This window comes from Psammomys obesus, unplaced genomic scaffold (genome assembly GCF_907164565.1).
Source record: "Psammomys obesus unplaced genomic scaffold, mPsaObe1.curated_primary_1811, whole genome shotgun sequence".
NCBI lineage: Eukaryota > Metazoa > Chordata > Mammalia > Rodentia > Muridae > Psammomys > Psammomys obesus.
The window spans coordinates 19925302-19943455 of record NW_026596101.1 but is presented as its reverse complement, the minus strand read 5'-3'; the positions used below and the strand labels follow the sequence as shown (position 1 = coordinate 19943455).

The 18154-nt window shown below is 42.0% G+C and overlaps 1 protein-coding gene across 22 annotated transcripts in view; it reads right to left on the bottom strand.

Annotated features, from left to right (window-relative positions):
* Positions 1-18154, bottom strand: part of Magi1 (membrane associated guanylate kinase, WW and PDZ domain containing 1) — a 605088-nt gene that overhangs the window by 7987 nt on the left and 578947 nt on the right. For 10 of the 22 annotated variants that reach the window (XM_055628569.1, XM_055628555.1, XM_055628565.1 and 7 more), the window contains 7 exons: positions 17078-17169; positions 15473-15665; positions 13054-13347; positions 9743-9946; positions 2724-2817; positions 2502-2562; positions 1445-1588 (listed from right to left, as the gene is read on the bottom strand). In XM_055628569.1, coding sequence (XP_055484544.1) covers positions 1445-1588; positions 2502-2562; positions 2724-2817; positions 9743-9946; positions 13054-13347; positions 15473-15665; positions 17078-17169 — 1082 coding nt within the window. The remainder of the gene's footprint in view (positions 1-1444; positions 1589-2501; positions 2563-2723; positions 2818-9742; positions 9947-13053; positions 13348-15472; positions 15666-17077; positions 17170-18154) is intronic. The other 12 variants (XM_055628557.1, XM_055628571.1, XM_055628566.1 and 9 more) reach the window with 3 other exon arrangements.

Below are 18154 nucleotides of genomic sequence, written 5' to 3'. Positions count from 1 at the left end.
TGGATGTAGGTTAGAACTAGGGATGCCTTCTGTCTTTCCTATCCTCATTTGCTTTCTCATTCATTCACTCAGAGGGGGCCTGCTGTGGTGAGTGTGATCCCCAAAGGCTCCATGTTGAATCAAGACTTGGGTGTGATGCTCTTGATCAGGGGTGGAATAAAAGGACACGTATGGTAACAGAGGGTGTGTCCTTGAAGGGAAAGTAGCCCTGTTCCTTTCACTCTGTTTCTTATTTCCCGTGAGGTAGTTTTGCTACTCCATGCATCCTTCCTCCTCACCATAACATTCTGCCTTCCAAATAGTCCTCAAAACCAGACCTAAAACCTGAGACTGTGAGACACAATAGACTTTTCTTCATTTAGGCTTATATTTGCAGGCATCTGGTTCCAAAATCTGACCAACGGATCACCCTATGGAGTTCCATGATAAGAAAATGAGAGAAGACTCCAGCCACAGGCTCTAGGCACCAAATCCTGAAAACAACCACATCAATGAGCTCAGAGGAAAAACCTTCCACAGAAGGGTCTTAAGAGACCAAAGACCCGTCTAGGCTCCAGGCCAGAATCTGACTCGCATACAGCTTACGCTCTAGAAAGAAGAAGAGGCAAAGTACTGGCTGGTGAATCTAAGCCATGACCTTGTAATCTATCTCACATTGCCCTTCAACCTCCTGCAGCTCAGTTCTTCAATCATCTAATCCACTTGGAGGACGCACGGGAGATCACGCTACATTTATCCACAGTAACACACACTGAATAGTTAAGCAGAACCACAGGGCCCTGGGTATGTGCTTTTTCAACATCTCAGGCGAGGTATGCCCAACCTGAGGGCAATTATGGCTGAGGGTGGCTATAAATGTGGCCCAATATAAAACTGTACACTTACTCAAAACTTTGTGAGATTAATTTTTGACAATTTTTAAAACTTGATTTTGCGGTTCTGGAATGTGTATCATCAGTTTGGTAGATGACAGTGTTGCTGCCCAACTTCAAGAGGTTTGACATACCTACAGCAACCCTCAGTGACGGTGCTGTGGAACTACTGTCCCTATGCTGGGGTCTAGGTTTCACTGGGAATCTCTGCAGCTAAGGAAGGCAGCTGGCGACCAGCCAGAGAAGGAATGAGCTCTCAGAATCTACACGGCTGTGCAGATTTCCTGCCTTCTGCACGCCCTGCACTATCCACGTCCTTGTGATACGAGGTGCCTACCAGAAGAGGTAAAGCACAAGATTGATGGGAATGGCATTCAGAAATCACCTACTTACTCCACTTGGAGTAAAGTACGATCCTCAAGATTCAGCTAACTTAGTAGCTGAAACTAAGTATGCTCTAGAAAGAAATACATGGCAAGAGCCATACATTTACTGTCCTGAATGCCGTGGGAATGCCACGAAGTGACCACACAGGACATACATACAACCACTGCGGCCTCCTCTCTACTTACCCTCATCTTTCCACATCTTTCTGCAGGACCATCCTCTGCTAAGCGCAGAACATAGAGATCCATATTATACTCTCGTCCCCCTCGAAGACTAAAGCCAAATCCCTTGGCTCCTCTTTCCAATTCCACAGTGTAAAAATCTTGCTCCTATTTGAAGAAATTAAATGAAATCATTCTGGGGGGAACTTAGACCCACACCATTTCTCTTAGTGACTTTGCAAAGAGGCAGAGACTCTATCTGCAAACCCCGGCTCAAGTGATTCTTGTTTATTAATCATCTCCATTAACCTTCGTTCCTCTGAGGAGTTAGGAATCCTGAATCTGTGAACATTCACGAGCATGCCTATGCCCATGCATGCATTTGCAACGCTCAGTCAGTAGGGCTGCAGTTTACATTTGAGGCAGGAAAATTTTCCACTGTGTAAGACCCCCTCCCACCCTAGAGGCTGCTGTGTTGCTGGACCCCCTCCCTGCACCTGATAAATGCAGTGCCTATAAATGAGGGCCCAGTTACCATGCTTTTCGGGGAAGATCATGAATAACTATGGAAGGCTTCAAGACGGAGAAGGCAAGCAAAAACAAAACAAAACAAAACAAAACAAATTTTGTATCGCCCATGTTTCTCAAATGTGCATTCCTCATTGTTATTTGTGCATTTCCAACCTGAGGACAGGACTTGCACTCTAGGGGTCTTATCTGAAATTCACTAGCCAGAGAACTGTCTTATGTAAAAAGATATTTTCTTGTCAGTAACAGGGTTTTGAAAACCCCGAGAAGCGAGACACTGGCTGCCTGTTTCTCTGATCACTGAGTCTTATGACAGCTTTTCTTTCTTCCCCCTTAGAAAAGAGTACCTGGGAATATTTTTCAAAGGCAGTAAAAAGAAGGTGTCATTTTCTAGACAATCAAATAGGAGTGCACACATCTAGTTAAATCACCTCACAAAAAGATTGTTTATTTTCAAATAAGAGTTCTTTTAAATGTTTTTCATAAAAACAGCTTCAGGACGGTGGAAGGAAATGAGTAAGATGTGGCGAGAAAGAGGAGAAGCCGTCCTCACCTGTGTAGCCTGTGGTCCTTTGAACTCAAACTGAGAATCCTGCTTTGGTTTGGTGGTGTTCCTGCCAAAATGAGAGACACAAATATAACAGCAATCCAAGGGGAAAAACAAGAAAGAAAAAAAAAATCAAAGTCATTCGGCAGGAGCTGCTTTATCCCTTCAACAATGCCGATGACAACAGTAACAATAACAGCAACTACAAAGACCCAAGCCACATCTGACCTTGTTTCCTGGGTCCCCTGCTGAGAAGGGGCATGGGTGGTGGTGATGGTGGCGATCTTCTCAGCATTAGTCAGCAGTGTGGCATTTGAGGACTCTGGAGGGCAGAGCATAAGGACATGAAAGTCTTAGAGAAGACATGTACCAACTAGGAGGCATGCCAAAGCCCCAGCTCTACAAGAAAAGCCTGACTTCCCTGTTCCCATTTCAACTAGATGGCTGAAATTTCTAAACAATCAGTCAATGAACCCTTCCTTGGACCATGTATATCACGTGACTCTCTCCCCCACCAGACAGGTCCCCACAAATGCAATGTGGCTGACGCAGATGTGCCTGTCCTGCCATGAAAGGTAGCAGGGGCCATCAAGACACTACACCACACTGGAGCTCAAGAACTTTACAGGGTGATGAAGAATGGCTGTGCTTAATTTTCTTGCAATTTGTCAGCTTTGTTTGGTTAAGTATGCTTGGTTTCCTCATGCGAATACTAAAATCAGAAATGCTGTGCCATCTAGTTAGACACATATAAATAATATCTACTTTCTTCCCCATTGCTTTTAATGGAGCCCAAAGATGGGACTCTTGACAAATCTCATTTAGTATCTCTCATGAAAGATTAATTTTAAAACTTGCATTGGAATAACCAGTGTTTATAAATACAAGTCATATAAATCACGAAGCCACCTTAATGTAATGAATACAATTATATTCGTATGTAAATTGACTTTCTTCATCACTAATCACATTCAAAAGCAACTTCTTTAATCTCTAGAAGTTTAAAGGCTCAGCATCTGAAAATACTCGTGGGTGTAACCAGGTTCTGCCCACCCACAGGCATATAAAATCTAATCACTTGTTAGCAATGGCTAATCATTCTCTATTTACTAATCACTTACTACTTTTTAATCATTTCTCTATTTAGATCAAGCCAGGGAACAGCTAAACATGAGCAAGTCCTACTTTCAGTATTTATTTTTAAATTGGCTCTGCAACTTAGCGTATATTTTCTAATCAAGAAAATGCTAACTGGTTGTGAGGTTTTAGTGTTAGCCTGCACATGCCCACTTGATTCATGCAGCCCCTTGGAAACTCAAAGTTGCCACAAGCAGTTTAGCATGCGCTGAGTACAAATATCTATAAGGTACTATATGGTTTCTATGGGAAAATATTTCAAGTATTCTTAACCTAGAAACCTGGAATTCATCTTTCTCTATTGCATTCTTGGAACAAAAGACAGCCCACTTATCCTACTGCTGGTGGTTTAGCTTCTGTTTTCATTCCCTAAGTGTGTATTTAGCTTGTATCTAGCTTCCTGGTGCTTTATTTTTTGTTATATACCAAGCTTGAGTTTTGAGATCTTAGACCCAGATTGAAATCATTGCTTTCCCCCTCATTAGTATGAGCCATATTCTTATTTGGTAAAAGGAGCTGTATCCCATCTTGTGGATGAAGGGATAGACTAAAGTGTTTCCTAGCCTGCCTGTCACGTTGCTGTGAGATCCTAGTGTACATCTACTCCACCTTTAGGCTTTGCTCCTAGTAAAAACATCTTATTAGTTTCTATGGGAGCTTTCTGAAGTTGTTTAAATTCTCTGCAAAATGGCGAAGTTTAATATAATTCTTTTTATAGTTTCTCCAGTCTAACCCCCAAAACCTATTACTCTTATAGCCGATGTACAAACTCTAACTAGATTCAGATAAAATGCTTCTGTATCACAGTCACACTTCAGGGTAGTGTTCTCTACAATCTTTCCTTAACCAACGTTTCTGTAGATATCAGGGGAAGGGTGTGTGGTCAGTTTGGAACTAATATGTGAAACAAAGCGGAATGTGCCTAGGATCATCTCATAGGCTGTGCTCTGTGTCCTCTGAGGAGGAGGTGGTACTCAAGTTAGCTGGCAGACAGACTGCCCAGTGGTTGCAAGGTCACACCATGGCGTCACACCATCTTGTTCTGTATTCTAGGCTCTGCAGCTTACCTGATAAGGCTTAAAGAAAGCAACACAGGCATTTGTTGCCTCAGTTTATTCACTTGCACGAGAGGAGCAACAAAAGTCTCTAAGGAAATTGGTGCAATGATTGTAAGTAGAAAATAGAATGGTGCCCGACACACAAATAGTCAAAATGATTAGAACATGTGAGACACTTATATTACTACTTATTAGCACTGTTGTTATTAATAATTAAGAGCATATTGGTGAATTTTAATTACTGCTATTAGGAGACTGGAGGAACATTAGCTCATTTACATCATTTCCATACCAGGGCACCAAACCTGGAGAACCGCAGTGATAAGTCTAACCAGTATTTCATAAAACAAGTTCTCTGTGCCAGTACAGACACAAGAATAGCACATCTTGTCAGTATGACTCAATGGAACATTTAGGACTAGAGGCACTGGTCTTTTAACACCCTTCATATTGCTCACTATCATTCATTGCATAAAGACCATCCAGGCAATTATGAGAATGTTTGCGCTATAGTGAAATCACAATTAGGACAACAAGAATGATGTTTCCTTGTCATTAAAGTGATTATAATTGCTGGATGAATTCCTTTAGAATGTTTGTTAGTCTTGTTAGTCGCCAGTGTTTTCTGGGCACATCAAATCCTACTGTCAAGCAGATTTTCTATTTCTGTTGTTTCATGATTTGACGACATATGATAATCATGCACTGCACATATAAATAGAATGCCACAATAATTTCCCTTCAGTTCTTTACTTGCAATGTTTCCCGATACAAATTGCCTGGGTGTTGAAGCTTAACTTTAAACATTTAAAACACATTACTGCTTAATACGCTACTTTGAGTTTGATGGATTTTCCTCATCCTATTGTTTGTCTTCCTATTTAGTTTACAGTGTGCAAAGCACACACTGTACCTTATAGATCCACTATGATAATCACCATTAAATTAGATTCTGATCCCTCCATAAAACATGCAGGTTCAATGAATGTCTCACTTTACAGATGTGGATCTGAAGCACAGAAAAGATAAATAATGCATTCAAGGTTTCCCAGTAAGCAAGTGGAGATGGGAATCAAACCCAAGGCTTGGCTCACAGTTCATTTTCAAACTTATTTTGTTTGCATGGGAATTATATTTATAAAAAAATAAATCCCACCCAATTGGTACAAGCCTTTCAAATAAGCAGTGCTTTAATTTTACTACATGAAAACCAGTAACTTCATTAAAGACTATCAATGATTATTTAAGCATACCCTGTGCTGCCTACTAGAATTTACAGGCAATCTTCAGCGCACCAAAATAGTTTAAATAGGCTTGATTTCCAGTATGCTTTTATAATATCAATACAGTTATACTTATTTTTCATGAACATTTAAGTCTTCATTTGGAATTAAACCAAGATTACATCTGCTAAAACAGTATCCAACTTTTAACGATACAGAGATACAGCCAATTATCAAAAATACATTATAGCTCTAGCCCTCAAACAAGATTTGTCCTGTATGGCAAAAAAGGTATTAAAGGGCAGAAACAAGAGCACGAGTTTCCCAGTACTCTAACGGCAGTGGTATGAGGGAATGTCACACTGCATGTGACTGTCATGACTCTCAGGCAATGAGTAGATTGAGCATTTCAGTGACAAAAATCTAGACAGTGCCTATACCCTTTATTAAACAGCGTTTATATCTATGTTTGCTCTCCTTGAGGAATGAAGATGGAGAAACTATCCATCACATTTCCTGAAGAGCAAATCCTAGCTCTCAAGACACTGTGGAGGGCTATGCTAAGCCAGGGCCCTTGCTCTTCTGACAGGATCATCTACCTCAGGTTTCAGCCTCCCTCTGTGACAAGTGGTTACCATGCTAACCTCCTTCCCAAGCTATTATTCCTCTCTCATGAAATATACATCGAAAAGGCAAGCAAATCAACAAAAGATACAATCTTATTTTTCATAAATACTTTAACACGCAAACACATATGTAATAAGTATCTGAAAACAACACCTGAAAACCTGAATCCCATTTATACATGCAAACTGTTGGGAACTTTTTACTATTCTCCTTCTTCTCTCAAGGAAACAACAAAATCTTAATTGCTAAGCTCTGTTTCATCTGTAAGCAAATACTCTGAATAACAGTGAGATGAAATATTAGTTACATTTTAAATCTCGTACACATTTTTATTATCTTGGACTTGATTCCATATTAGCCAAGCTCAGTCAGGTTCTACTTTGCCTGATTAAAGTCTTACTCTCACTTAAACTGCACGGGCATTTCTATGCAATACAGGTATGGTTTGATTCTGAAAATTCAAGTGCAGACTCAGAACGTTCAGTGATCTTCTAGGCCTTTCTAGGCTGTCATTTAGTCACTATCCCTTGTTCGTATAGCATGGAAGAGGCCCTCCCTCTACTCTACTGCCCATCCTGACTGCTAACATATGAAAGTCAAAGATAAAGAGTGTTGCCCGCACAAGAGCTGTGAAGGTGCAGGTGATGTCCTGGAGGCTTGTTAGACAGTTGAGAGAGCGGGGAGGAGAGTCAAGGAGACTAAAGAAAGAATGAAGCATCTAATGACAGGAACAGAGGACCAGGCCGCCGGAGCTGAGCAGTTCTTCTAGGGTGGCAGCTCCTGTAATCGCAGTGCTCAAGACACTAAGGCAGGGGTATCTCAAGCTGGAGGCAGCCTGGGCTACACCGTGAGACCCTGTCTCCAGACGAAAACAAAAGCAATAAACAAACTGAGAAAAACCAAAGATGTGTATTCAGGGGGTGCTTTCAAGCATTGCCCAAATAAAAAATAAGGATCAATGGTCTTTCTGTGTACACCTAGGGCTTCTGAGACAAGGTATCACTATGGTTAAGAACTCAGCCTCTCTGTAGGTTCTGTAAAATAATGGGTCTTCAGGCTATTTAGTGCAGTAAACATTCAAATCAAACATCTGACAGAGACCGCAGTTCCCTAAACCTCAACAGCCCCCCCTTTCACCCCACAAACCTGTCCTACAAACTATACACAGAGGAAGTGGAGCCAGCAGGTCTTCTACCCATCAGACAGTAATGGCTGCTCTCTTTTTGTTTTATAAGCTTGCAAAATTTAACTCCCTTGCCTCAGGCTCCAGTTTCAGACACTTTAATACAAGAGCATCACCCACCAGGGCCAGCTGTAACTGCCCTCCCCCAGCTCCTGACACACTCATGCAAGTCACTGGCAAAGAGTTTTACTATCATGGCAATGATCTTCTGAGACACCATGGAAAAAAAATCACATCCTTCGGGAATCTATTTTGCCTTAAAAACCAATCCATCAACCAATCAACCAATCTCTACTGTGTTGTGTCAACTGTTTACTATCTTTTAATCAAAGCAGGACACAGAACGTCTTCCTAAATATGATGTTTAAGTATTAGTTTTTAAAATTAAGTTGATTCTTGGTATACATGCTGCAGTGTAAGTCACCTTTCCTGAGTTCAAACTTTGTCCAAGCATCTGCTTTAAGGGGTTACTCCTGCATCCCTTTTTGGAGGCATTCTCCTTCTCACATCTTGATTGCCCAGCGTGGAGCCAGAAAGTCAATTCCTGTGACCAGTTCTTTGTTTTGTTTTTGTTTTTTTTCAAACATCTCTCCATGACATGTAACCTATTTATATTTGACTCTCTGAACCATTTCTCATTTCTTTGGCTTCCCTTATCTGTTCCATTTGGAATCTAAAAATCTGCCGTTTTTGTGATCACTTTTGTAAATTGCAGTAACTTTCTAGAGAGGCAAATTGGTGAAATGGCCCCTGCATCCGTAAGATGGTAAATCACAAGCCGTGCATTTAAAGAAGATGACGAACACAACCACTTAGAGAGATATGTTCTCCTCCACAATTGGCAAGGGTATGTCTATTAGGGAAGAGAAAGTTCTCTGTTCTGAGAATACACAATTTTTAAATTGTGTCTAGTTTTAAGTGTACTTTTACTGCACAGCATCAGCTCTGCCACTCAACTTTTGAATCATAAGTATCACTCTCTATCAATTACCATATAAAATATTCATTTGAAATAAAATGCCTAATTTTCTAGCTCTATGGCAGTGTTTTTCATTTTGGGAAACACTCGTGTTTTAGAATGTAATTTATTTTATAGCATGTATAGAAATAATGGGGGAACCAATTAAATGTTTGTGAATTAGTATTAGATTCTTACTAACTTAAAGCTGGCTCAGGGCGAGCTAAGTGTTCAGGCTTTACATGCGCAAGTAGCCCACTCTTTCCAATATCAGCGCAGTGACTTCATCTTTGCAAATATGAATGCTGGTGTTTTATATTAGGTGGACTTTTCACTGTGGGGTCTGCTCTGTGAACTGTGGAATGTTTGGGAATGTCCTAAGCCTTCTCCCATTCGAGGACTCTGTTCACATTGCTAGCATGGCCAAATATCCCTTGGGACAGAACTGCTATTTCTGTAAGATGAACGTATCCAGTCAAGTAAACAGGGATACTTCAATTTAATATATATAATCTGTCAAAAATATAGATATCCAATCTTTCTTCGTCCAGATCTAAAAAACCAAGTAGGCTATGGCCTAGAAACTGTTCATTAAATCAAAAGTATTGATATGTTCACTTCTTTTGAACCTATTGGCATTGTGCAGCAACATACTACACTGTTGTTAGGTAGGCTTTGTGATGTCATATTTCAGTGATTGTTTTAAAAAAACCCAACTTTTCAGTTACACTATCAGATCATCACTACCCACAGGAAAGAGTTTCCTATAGCTTTGAAAACAAGAAGAGCAAGGGGGGAGGGGACAATAAACGGAGAAAGTTGAAGACTTTTCTGGAATTTTTTTTCATCTGCATCAAGATGGGATCACAGGCTGAGAGGATTAATTAGGTCAGAGAGTGAGAGATAGTTTAGTAACAATGGCTCTGGCTCGTTTGATAGACATGTTTAGTTAGGGATGGATAAAGCTGCCTCTATATCAAAATCAAACATTCAATTACATGGACACAAATGGGGGAGGATGAGAGAGAGAGAAGGGAATGAGAGATAGCAGTATACTTTACCATCCCCGGGGATGATGCGGAGGGTCACTGTGTTGCCCGCTTCTTTGATTAGGTTGACAATGTCAGAATGGGATTTGTTGGTGATGGAGCATCCATTTACTGCCAAGATCCGGTCTCCTACTTTCAGCTTGCCACAGCGGTCGGCAGGGCTCCCCTCAATAATCCGACCTATTTTGTGAGGCATAGCCACACATGCATTGCCTGCTTTGGTATGGAGTTTTAATTTTTTTTTTTTTTAAGTTATGTGGGAATATGGTGAAGGGAGGAAAAAAAGGGTTGAAAAGGGAAAGAGAAGGTTAAGTGTTAATTAATTAAAGCATTAAGCAAATGTTATTAAAGGAGAGTTCTATGCTGATGCTCAAAACATTGGCAATACTCAGGATGTATAAAAAGCCATAACCCTGAGACTAGAGTTCAAGGTCACAATCCTTTCCTGTTTTAAAACGATGGCAAATCCCCAGTTTCTGTCCTTAAAACAATTAGAATCTGGGATATTTGGCAACTTGAGTCTTGAGACCCCAAAATAACTTGATGGCCGTTGGTTTATTTTGGGGCCGTAAATATAAACCTCAGAGCTGGGATGGATGCTTTTACCCAGTCTGTGTTCCTGTCACTTCATTTTGCCAACTGTTACTAAAGCGTCTGCCAATGTTTTGTTCTTTCTCCATTTACAAAAATAATCACTGGACTTCTGGTGAGGTTAAGAGTCTGCTAGCATTAAACGTTCAATCTGAAAACGCAAAGTGGACCGACGCCTTTGCTCTCTGTGTGCGTTGATGAAAGCTTTAGGAAAGGGCCTAACTGCAAGAGATGAGCCAGGAAAGCACCGGCACTGACACTTACTGGTCCACTTGGGACCTTTGTTCAATCAGCCCAAGCCCTGAGCTCTCAGGGAGGCCCTGGTGGGCTCATTAGCCCTGATCCTCTAACTGCCTCACGAACAAATTCCCTTAAAGGGACATAGTGAAAATCTAGCACCTACTCATGCTGAAGATAGCAAACCAAAGCTAGCCTCAAGTCATTCCCAGCCCTCTTCTTTTAACTGTCTACTTTCTACTCATTGACTTACACCCGTATATATACATACATACACACATATTTGTGTATATGTATGTGTGTATATACATACACACACACACACACACACACACACACACACACACGGTGTAACGTATTATATGTTATAACACATTATATTTTAATATGCTATAAATACACACACATATATATATTTATTATGTTAATGAAAGGGATCTGCTCTATTGGGAGGGCTGTTTTTGAGGAGCACTCGAGTATAACCAGGTTTAGTATCATGAATTCCAGTGTGTATGTGTGTATGTGTGTGTGTGTATGTGTTTTGTTTTTGTTCTGTTTTCTGAGATGGGGTTTCACTGTGGAGACCTGGCTGCCCTGGAACTAGCTCTGTAGACCAGGCTGGCCTTGAACTCACAACAGTCTGTCTCCTTCTGCCTGCCGAGTGCCACAACTGCTTGGCTGATTTCCAATGTTTTATACGCAGACTTTTAGAATTTTCTTTCTCAGAACTACCAAAACAGCTCTGTGGTTGAGCCACCTTTTTGGGAATGCTGACAAAATTAAAAGAGGAGACAATAAAGTCCCCTCTGCAGATGTCTTCATTATAAGTTTGACTGAAGGGGAAACTATCTGAAAAACACACCTTGATTCCTTTGACTGTGAACAGAGGAGTTGACTGAGTGTCTGTGTCACTAAAATGGAATGCCAAATCCATAGAATTCTAAAGAGCAAGTGCGCTGTCTCTGAATGAGGCACAGTGGAAATGTGTGTAGGAATTCAAGGTCCTGGAGTTGGTGCAGCGCGGCTCCAAGGACAAACTGCAGCCTGAAGGTCTCAGACAGCAGGCTTGAAGAAAGGCTCTGCAGAGCTTGGCAGTCTCATGCAAGGTGTTAGGCAAAGCGTAATTCGCTGATTGTGAGAACCCAAGGAAAATAACCAAAGAACAAACTGTGAGTGAAAGCACATGAGACCCATCATCCAACGCAGAGTCTGTTGTCTGACATACCTGCTTTTTCTTTCTGGAAACTGAGAAGGAGAACTGTGGTAAAACTGAGCACATTATGGGGTACATGGTAGATTTTTGAGGAAAACAACTTGGGATTTCTATTCCCTGCTTCTTGTTATTTTTAAAGTCAGCAGAAAAGTCTTTGAGACTCATTTCAAAGCAAAGCAAAATAAAACAAAATAAAATGGGTGCCTTGATGCTGGGTCGTGCGTTGTGACATGCTGTGATGACTTGATCTTCGCAGCTCAGAAAGGCATGGTTAGTAATGGGTGTTGTTACTGCGGTCACACACGTGCAGACCAGGCTGAGAGCCCCCGTGAGCAAGAAGCAACTTATCAAGACTCACTGGAAACAGAGTGGGTTCTATGGGATCCAATGTTAAAGGGGTGTAGCCTCTTGTTAACTTAAGCCAGTGAGCGGCCTAGACCACTGGCCCATGAGCTGTATGGGGCCAGGCCATTTGACATAAACCTGTATAGCAACTTGTCTGTCTCCTATCACCTTCTAGCGCACTAGGAAGAAGACAAGGGACTGAATCAGGAGGAACGGTGGACATCCATTACAACAGGGAAGAGACTCATAGACTCAGCTGGGTTCTTAGAATTGTCTGAGTTCCTGTCTGCCTTTATGACTGCACCCAGGAGAGAGTACTTGGAGAAGGTTGCAAAACATTATTCATACTTAACTAAAATCCAAGACCCAAATAAGACCCCAAGTCAAATGACTCAACTCAAGAGTTTAGTCAGTCTAGAGCAACAATAAAATACCATTTAAAAGATCAGCAGCTTTTAGGTAGGGATAAAGAAAGGACAGACATGAGATGGAGGAGTTTCAATATATATTTTACTTCTTACATCTCCACTTTTCTAGGCATTCTTGCAAACATCTGCTGCTTTTAAAATCCTCATGACTTTCTGAGGCTGTTACAATTAATGATATCCTCCACTCCGGAGCTTTCTGAAGTCTTTCTTTGGCAAAAAGTATACACTCTTTTACACTACCAAAGGGCCACTATCCACACTTGACATAAATCTTGTGTGTACTGGAAGTTGTACATGACCACACATTTAGAAAGAAAGCTAAAAGGGGGTGGAGATCCCCCCCCCAAAAAAAAAAAAACCCTACCGAATAAACTCCTCCAATTAACACTTTTTATTATTTGAAGAGAAAGAAACATTAAGGCATTCCTTTCTTTTGAAAGATAGGCCCCGATAGATCCTCGGTAAGAGCAGCGTCCTTAACTGCTGAGCCCCCCCTTTCGAGCACTCACCGAAGGTCGTGCCCGCTTCAGGCCTGCTCACGGAGGACACGATGACGAACCCGAAACCCTCATTCTCCCCGCGCCGAATCTCCACATCATAAGGCTGCAGCACGGCGCTCACGACGCCGCTGCCCCCGCCACCACCACTGCCAATGCCACTCGTGCTGCCGCTGCCAGAGCTCACAGTGTTGAGCGAGTTCTGGCTGCCCTGCGGCGTGCGCTTCTCTTCCGTCAGAGAGGCGGGCTGGTTGCTACTGTGGTGCGATGAGGCTGGCGAGGGTACCTCATTGTCTGCTTTGGGGACTGCAAGAGAGATGTGTGTCTAAACCGTTTGAAATCCCTGGAAGATGGGCCCAGCCACCGGTTCCACCTTTCCCACTTGTAAGATGCTATCGATGGGCGCCTTGTCTCGGAGAACACAGGCATGAAAAGCAGCCGTGCCAACAGTCAGGCTCCAGGAAGGCTGACTGTACAATGACCCCCCCCCCCAAAGAGAACTCCCCAAAAGCACTGGGTAGACAGTACAACGACAGCACCCACAATGCCTATAGCAACATCCAGTTCTGGCCTTTCCCCTGTGTGGGAGGGAATTGTGAGCCGCCTTTGGTGTGAGTTGTGCCAGTGAAGGCTGTCATCCTAGCTTCACAGGTTCCCCCACTCACTCAGTCCCTGAGTCTGTTCGCTCAGTGTTTTTCTCACTGGGTAGGACGCTGCTAGGGGCTGTACCTTTGAGGTTCGCACAGATGGATTCACGAGGACCCCATGTTAAGTATACTTAACTGCTCTCCCCAGATCCCAACAGTAAACATCTACTCTAAAGCACAGAGCCACAGGCATTAGCTTCCTTCCAACATCAGGAATCCTTCCAGTATCGCTGCCTGGTCAGCTGGCAGGGCAAAACATTCTTAAATAGTCCACACCATAGGCAGAGCCGGTACCAACATCAGTAGGTACTGCGGTAGGTTTGTGGCTATGATTACATTCATTCCACAAAGCTCTAACTTTCATAGATATTTTTAATTATGGGAAACACAAATTTTACAACCTAACAGCTCTTACATGTAGCTCAGGGGATAGGTGTTTTCACACGGTTATGGAAATGTCATCATGCTCTGTTTCTAGAATTTTGTCAGCTTCAGGAAGCGAAACCCTCAGCATTAAATAACAATGCTTTGGGGACCCTTACCAGTGCCGGCCAATATCCATTCTGCTTGCTATCTGTTGACCTATTCACTTCCTATAATGTCTGCATAGGACTAACACAGTAAATATCCCAAATGTTTAAGTCTTTCAAAAAACTGAAACAATAAAGTGAAATTACATTGTCTTACTACTTTAATTTAAGCCAGGGAAATCAAATAGTTTTCAGTTCATCTCAAACCAATAACAAACTAGCCAACTGCCACTGGCTGTATGGAATACCGTGCTAAGAACTTTGGCAAATGCGTTCCTTATGAGGACATTATCGGTGGTGGAGAAGGGCTGTTTTCAATGGCTACCATTAGACTCTTACACTGGCATTTAATAACTTCATTCTGTAATTGATTATGTATCACTTAAAACAAGCTATGTTAGTATTTTTCTAAGTGCCAATTAATTTTATCCGGTAGGTGTTTGCTACACTACCATCAAGGCTACAGAGAACTCATAGGCTTTCACATCATACTTCTTCTACTGACATACTTCTTATCTGACATAGCAGTTAAACTTCCTCTTCTAGATTCCGTTGTTCAGGCTTTGAGTGGAGGCTGCAGGCGAAGGTGAACAAGTCCATATGCTTTCAGGAAAGAACAGGCTAATGTAACAGCTTTCTTAAAGTGCTGGAGTGAGATACGGAAATACACTCTGAGCCACAGGCATGGCTGGAACGGAGCTCTAAACCTGAAAGCATTTGGAGGAGTGTTCTTTTTGAGTTAAGCCTGAAAGGTTATTTTGAAAACTGCAGAGGAACCAGGGATGACCTAGAACTGGCCAGCTCCTCAGCTTTCCCGTTAACGAAAAAGAAAAGCCTTGATGAATACAAGTGAGGCAACAGCAAGGTGCCGAGTCAGGGGTGAGCTCATTTTGCAGTCCAAACCTAGCTTCTGGTCTTTGAATCTGGAGCTGACCGTTTCTCACGCTCCTGATGGGCTCTTTGGATGAGGCTTCTCATCCACTAAGGAGGAAGGGTCAGTTCTGGTTGGTGAGGGGGCAAGAGGCAGGGGATGTATATTCCACTAGCAATCTTCTGGAAGTCTTTTTGAAGCATATGCAAACAGCATATTAACGTACTTTTGAATGACAGCACTTTTGCAGGGCTGGAGAGAAGCAAACCATCTGGAAATTCTGAGCTTGATCACATTTGCAAACATTTGCTAAAATAGAAGCTTGAGGAGGCAGACACGAACACGACAAGAGCATGGTCTGAAGGAATGAATGAAAAACATACCAGCAAACACCACTTTACGCCTCACTGTGAGATTGACGTGGCCTTGCTTGGCAGCTTGTTGCATAAGCTGGACCACAAGCTGGTGTGATTTTCCAATTACTGGTGTCCCATCCACACAGATTAATTCATCTCCAGACCTTAGGCGGCCGTCTGTGTCAGCAGCACCCAGTGGTACGATGTGACCGATATAAATCTGTTGAGTAATTAGATGATGGATGAAACATTGTCCTGTTGGTTTTACTATCAAGACTGATGGGCCGTACATCTCTAGAAATAATTCAGTTCATTCATTCATATCCACACGCTTGCCACAAACAATAATTGAGCACCCACTGTGTACACGGCATTGTGCCAGGTGCTGTGGCAGTTTTTAAGAAGTGGAAAGAATAACCATTTCCTGCCGTCCTCTTTGACATAAATACATCTGTGATCTGTCAATGACATACTTTTTCTTCTTCTACTCTGGAGAAACAGTCACTTTATTTTCCCACTTATAAGGCCTTTTCTTCCTTTCCTGTCTACCAAGGACCCCACTTTCATTAAGCCCTGATAATGATATCAATACTTCTTTTCTTTAAGGGTCTGGTACTGTCTGCTTAGCAACAGGGCAACTCACTAAACATTATGAAATGAGAAGAAAATGAAGCAGTCTGGCCTGGCATTCCCACTTCTGCCATCTTCTAGCACCAGAAGGCAGAGGAATGTTTACAGTCAATGTCTTGCTGTTTCACCATTCACTAATGTTTTCATTCTTTTTATATGGCATTCAGAGTTTAGGAGGGGTGTGAGCAAAAAGATGAAGGTGTTGGGCCTTAGCAATCCCTCCATTTATACTTGCTCTGTGACCTTGGGCCAGTTAATTAACCTTTTGGGGGTCATTTACTTTCCAGTTTGAAAAACAGGGATACATTCTGGATAAAGGAGAGAACAGTTGTTGAAAGTTTTTAGTGAGCACACCACACACAGTAACTGCTCAATGAATAATGGGCTTTCCAAAGGGATCAACAATGCTTCTCCTTTGTTTTCCTTTCAAAGGACCCTGTGATGTTAAATTAAATTTACTCTAAGAAACTGAGGCTCAGGGAGGAGACGCAGTGTTTCTTGATTACTATTCAGGGTTCTTTTTTCTGTTGTTTAAAGACAGGGAGCTGTTTCCTTGAACCATTACTGCTGCTGAGGGAAGTTCCCTTTGTGTTCTAGCTATTTACTACTATTTACTTAAGCTTTCTTCTCAACTACACAAATCCTCAACCTACTGCAGACACCACAGACTTGCCCACAAGAATGAGGCTGCTGTTTTGTCAGATGATGCCTTCTGCTTTCACTCTTCCAGTGTGTGTGTTTGTGTGTGTGTGGCCAAGCTGCTGCAACCCCCTACCTCACACAAAATCTTTAGAAAACATCACTTCCCTTCTTCTTCAAGACAAAAAACAACAGCAACAAATGAAGCTCCACAAAAAGCCAGTATGAGATCCATACTACCCAAGATGAAAGAGCCAGGGCCACAACCAGCTGGACTCCTATCTTGGTGATCCGTCATTGCTGCCACTTTGCTTTGAAGTCTTAGCAAATAGCAGTGGGGAGAAAAGCAGATAAAAGACTCACAGGTTCCCCTGGCTCATTTCCACCCAGAATCCTAAATCCAAATCCGGTCTCTTTCCTCCATAGGAAGATGTCCTGTTCTTGGTAATCTGGAACTGCAGAGAAGGAAGAAGGGAGAGAGATCATTTCACTGATAAAAGGGATCATGTGTCTAAGATGGGCACAATTACAGGACCAAGATGGATGATGAATGCACAGGCAACTACAGAAAAGGTCACAGGTGGGTGACACAGTCAACAGGCACAGGAAGGAGTAGGGTCAGTCAGCTCTGCAGTGCTCCAAAGGGCCATAACTGCCTGATAAATTCCTAACTTAGTTCACACCATCAGGGACAGCTGAGTCAGGAGTCAGCAAGGGTCTCTCCCAGCGTTGCTGCAACAGGAACCAAGTGGATTAAACCACCACATGCTGTACGACAAAGCAAGGATCCACAAATAGAATCACAAGCGCTGAGTCTCCCGGGAAGGGAAGCTGGCTCTATGGATTTGAAAGTTCCTTTAAATGTTATTTTATTGGGAGGATAAGTATTATGGTTTGGGCTAGAAAGAACTTCTAGTTTATTTTAAATTATTCTCTTCTTTCTTAGCATAATCAAGACCATGACATCAGTAATTTGATAGGATATCAATTTTGTAAGAAAAAAATTTACTCTCAAGGGCTATGGGATGCACAGCTCAGTGGTATAGTCTGTCCTTTTCCACTCCTTGGGTTTGGTCACTGGCACCATAACAAAACAGAACCCTAGGACTTGTAACTGTAGAGTTTAATATGATTTAAGTCTTATGACCCCAGTTGCCAGACTTTCATGCCCTTAGGGTCAAGTGATGACAAACTTCTGAACAATTAACTGTATCTCATCACGAAATTACAGCTTTCCCTTAATTTGCCTGTGGTATTTAAACATTATAATTATTACTATTCATTTCAGTAAGTCGCTATTTTATATTTAACACTCAGTAATGGCCTAGTGCTTTAAAACAAAGCTTTTAGTATATTCCGGAAGAAAATGCTTGTTGTGCATGAAGTCATTCTACATAACTGCACTGTCAATTCACTGAGATGCTAAGAGGGGTCACTTCC